The sequence below is a fragment of the Rhincodon typus genome, chromosome 43, assembly GCF_021869965.1.
Source record: "Rhincodon typus isolate 14 chromosome 43, sRhiTyp1.1, whole genome shotgun sequence".
NCBI lineage: Eukaryota > Metazoa > Chordata > Chondrichthyes > Orectolobiformes > Rhincodontidae > Rhincodon > Rhincodon typus.
Window position 1 is genome coordinate 8,412,327 of NC_063374.1, and position 3,638 is coordinate 8,415,964.

At 56.6% G+C, this 3,638-nt stretch overlaps 1 protein-coding gene across 4 annotated transcripts in view; it reads right to left on the reverse strand.

The window, feature by feature from the left end:
- Positions 1–882: 882 nt before the first annotated feature.
- The window catches only part of LOC109922594 (zinc finger and BTB domain-containing protein 3-like), an 8,812-nt gene continuing 6,056 nt past the window's right edge, over positions 883–3,638 (reverse strand). For all 4 annotated transcript variants that reach the window (XM_048619584.1, XM_048619583.1, XM_048619582.1 and 1 more), the window contains exon 2: positions 883–3,275. In XM_048619584.1, coding sequence (XP_048475541.1) covers positions 1,588–3,198 — 1,611 coding nt within the window. In that variant the 5' untranslated portion in view covers positions 3,199–3,275 and the 3' untranslated portion in view covers positions 883–1,587. The remainder of the gene's footprint in view (positions 3,276–3,638) is intronic.

A 3,638-nucleotide genomic window follows, 5' to 3' on the forward strand; every position in this document is an offset into this window, starting at 1 on the left:
GTTCCAATTTCTTATGTTCTTATAGGAAGGATGCAATTACATTTGAGGGAGTGCAGATTCAACAGGGAGTTGCCTGGGCTAGAGAGTTTCAGCAATGAAGACAGACTGAATGGGCATGAGTTGTTTTCCTTAGAGCAGTGAAGGCTGAGATGTACAAAACTGAGAGACACATAAGGGGAGAAAGATCCCCCGCTTAGTGGTAGTGGTGGTGGTGGTGGTGGGCAGGGGGGGTTGCGTGGAGACATAGATTTAAGGTAAGGAGCAGGAGGGTTTAGAAGGGATTTAAGGCAGCATTTTTTTTTCACCCAGAGGGTGATGGGTATCTGGAACTTACTGCCTAAAAAGGAGGTACAGTCAGGAAACATCAACACATCTAAGTATTCAGATGATCACTTGGATATTCATAGCATAAAAGGCTACGTGAGGGGGCTCTTGTGCAGCACTGTCCTTATCACTGAGGCAGGAGACCTGAGTATGAGTCCCACTTGCTCACAGAGTGGTGTCATAACATCTCTGAACAGGTTTATCAGAAAATAACTACAAGGCTACAGGCCAAGTGCTGGAAAATGAGACTAGATAAATGCTTATTGACTGCACAGAAATGATGAGCCTCTTGCCTAAGCTGCTAAACTATTTGACCCTAAAACAAATCCCATGTCACTGTGCAGTGAGACAAAACTAAATGGGTCTATGGACAGGACCTACAGACCTAACATAGACACCCCTCCCACTTTAAAAACTGTCCCTGTGAACACATCTACCCCCTCCTGCCCTGCGGGTGCTCCACGGCCAAAATGACAGTGTGACACATTTACATTTAGAAATTACCATCACAAACATGGTCAACAGCATTATTACACAGCAGTGAGGTGATTGCATCGAGCAGATCCAAGATTGTTTTAATATACGTAACAAATTAAATGCTGTTAAATCATCACCCATTTGACCCAGAGAGAGTACGAACAAAGAAATTAATTAGAAACAAAGACCCATTCCTCAAATGTACAGCTTTTACTCAACTGCTCCTGGGACTGGATTTAAAGTCATTTTACAGGATGGTTGGTGTGGATATATATATATGTATATATTAAAAGACTTTTTGTTGCAATTTTGTGTTTTTTTTTCCTCCAAATGTTAGAACTCTTGCAGCATCGAAAACTGTCCACTGTCACTTCAGGACACAAAGTGGGAGTGGGGAGAAGGGGTGGGCGGGGAAGTGGAGGGGAGAAAGAGTTGGCAGTGGGGTAAGAGTTGAGGAGGGAAGGGGGGGGAAGAGTGGGGGAAGGGGGAAAGAGTGGGGAAGAGTTGAGGATAGAAGAGGGGGAAGAGTTGAGAATAGACAATGGAGAAGAGTTGAGTTGAGGATGGAAGGGGAGGAAAGAATTGAGTTGAGGATAGAAGAAGGGGGAGAAGAGTTGAGAATAGAAAAGGGGAGGAGAGTTGAGTTGAGAATAGAAGAAGGGGGAAAAGAGTTGAGTTGAGGATAAAAGAAGGAAAAAAAGAGTTGAGTTGAGGATAGAAGGGGAGGGGAAGAGTTGAGGATGGAGGAGAGGTCGGGGAATGGGGAACGGGGAATGGGGATGGATTTCATTTCCACTGTTCTGAAGGAGGCTTGTCCAGCCACTTCCAGCCCCCGTTGGAGGAGTCCTGTCGTCCGGGGCTAGGTCCGGGGCCAGGGCCAGGGCCAGGCCCTGGTCCAGGGGATGAGGATGAGACGTGGGCATTATGGTACTTGCGCATATGGCGGTACAGGTCCCCGGACTGAGAGTAGCGACGGAGACAGAAGCGGCAGCTGTGGGGTCTCTCACGGGTATGCACCAGGGCATGGCGCTTCAGGCTGTAGGCGCAGGAGAAAGTCTTGCCGCAGGCCCCACAGGTCGGCAGCTCATCCTCGGACCCAGCTGGGCCCGCTCCAGGCCCTGGTGGCAGGTCCTGGAAGTACAGCTTGGCTGAAAGGCCCAGGGCGGCCGGAGAGCCCAGGTCTCCCGGAGAGGCCTGTGGAGCGGGAGCAGGAAGGCCCCGGTGCTGCTGGTGGTAGAGGCTGGGAGCCGGGAACGCGTCGTCCTCTGAAGGCATCTCATCCTCATCCGAGATCACAATGTGGCCCCCTCCCCCTCCACTGCAGGCCAAGGCTGGGGCCTGGGGTTGGGCTAACTCTGTGGGTGGGCAGCCTCGGGATGGCTGCTGGAAGAGCTCATCAAGCTGCGGGCAACAGGAGGCTGCTGTCTCCACCTCCTCGGCCTCGCCCTCGGGTGGCTCCTCACCGCCCTCCTCCTCCGAGAACAGGTCATCCTCCACCTTGACAGTGATCAGATCGCCGTCCTCCTCCGTGTCTCCGTCCCCGGCTGCCTCCTCGTCCTCCTCCTCATGGGGTTTCCTCCTCCGGCCACTCCTCTCGCCCGACACCCCGGCCCAGCGAGGGCCCGAGGCCTCAGCTGTTGACGACGAGGGGCTGGCCAGGACGTTGCCAGCTGGCCTGCTGGGGTAGGCCTCCGTTTCCATGCCGGCCTGGCTGGTGGTAGTGTCTGCCGGCTCGGGGGGCCAGCGGCCAGGGCCCGAAGCCGGGGCCTCAGGCTGCAACAGCAGGAGGGAGGCCCCAGCCCCGTTCTGCTCACCCTCCGGGCGCCCTGAGGCATACGGCAGCTCCGCTGGCAGAGGGAGCTGCCTCCGAGGCAGTGGTTGCGGAGGAGGTGCAGGAGGAGGAGGTACAACCCCCTGGTAGGAGGTGGACAGGCCCGAAGTTCCGAGGCCTCCTCCTGCGCCTGGTGGTGGTTGCTGCTGGGCCTCGTCCTCCTTGCGGGTGCTGTCGGCCTCAGCCAGGGCCCGGGCCTTCAGGCGGCCCTTGCACACCTTGACGATGTCGTTCATGTGCAGGAAGCTGGCGGCAGCCAGGACGTCTTCGGTGGGAGCGCCGCTGAAGCGGAGCCGGCCCTCGTACATGAACTCGAGCAGCAACGAGAAGGCCGGCGCCGTCACTATCTCGTCGTCCAGGCCCACCACGTCCCGGCGGCCTGCTGTCACTGCCGCCGCCTCCTCCTTGTAGAACATGTGGAAGTAGGTGCTAAAAGAGGCCAGCACGGCTCGGTGGGCCTGGAACTGCACCGCCCCCACCAGCACCGTGCAGTCACACAGGAAACCCTGGTGCCTCTGGTCCCGCAGGCTCTGCAGCAGCACACGGCCGTGGTCGGGGAATTCCATCGGGGTGAACTGTGTGTTGGGGGGAGGGCGATCAGGGATTGTCTCAGACTCACAGGGAGCCTCAGGCCTTGCTCATCCTGGAACAGAAAAGAGAGTGGAGAAGGATCATTCAGTGACACTGGACTGAATGAAGGCAGCTTCCATATTTACCAAATCTGGATGGTCCTTGGAGAAAAGAGAGTGCCTGCCCCCTCAGCACTGACCCTCCGACAGCACGGCACCCCCACACAGCACTGACCCTCCGACAGTACGGCACCCCCTCAGCACTGACCCTCCTGCGTCACGGCACCCCCTCAGCACTGACCCTCCTGCGTCACGGCATCCCCTCAGCACTGACCCTCTGACGTCACGGCACCCCCTCAGCACTGACCCTCCGACTGCACGGCACCCCCTCAGCACTGACCCTCCTGCGTCACGGCATCCCCTCAGCACTGACCCTC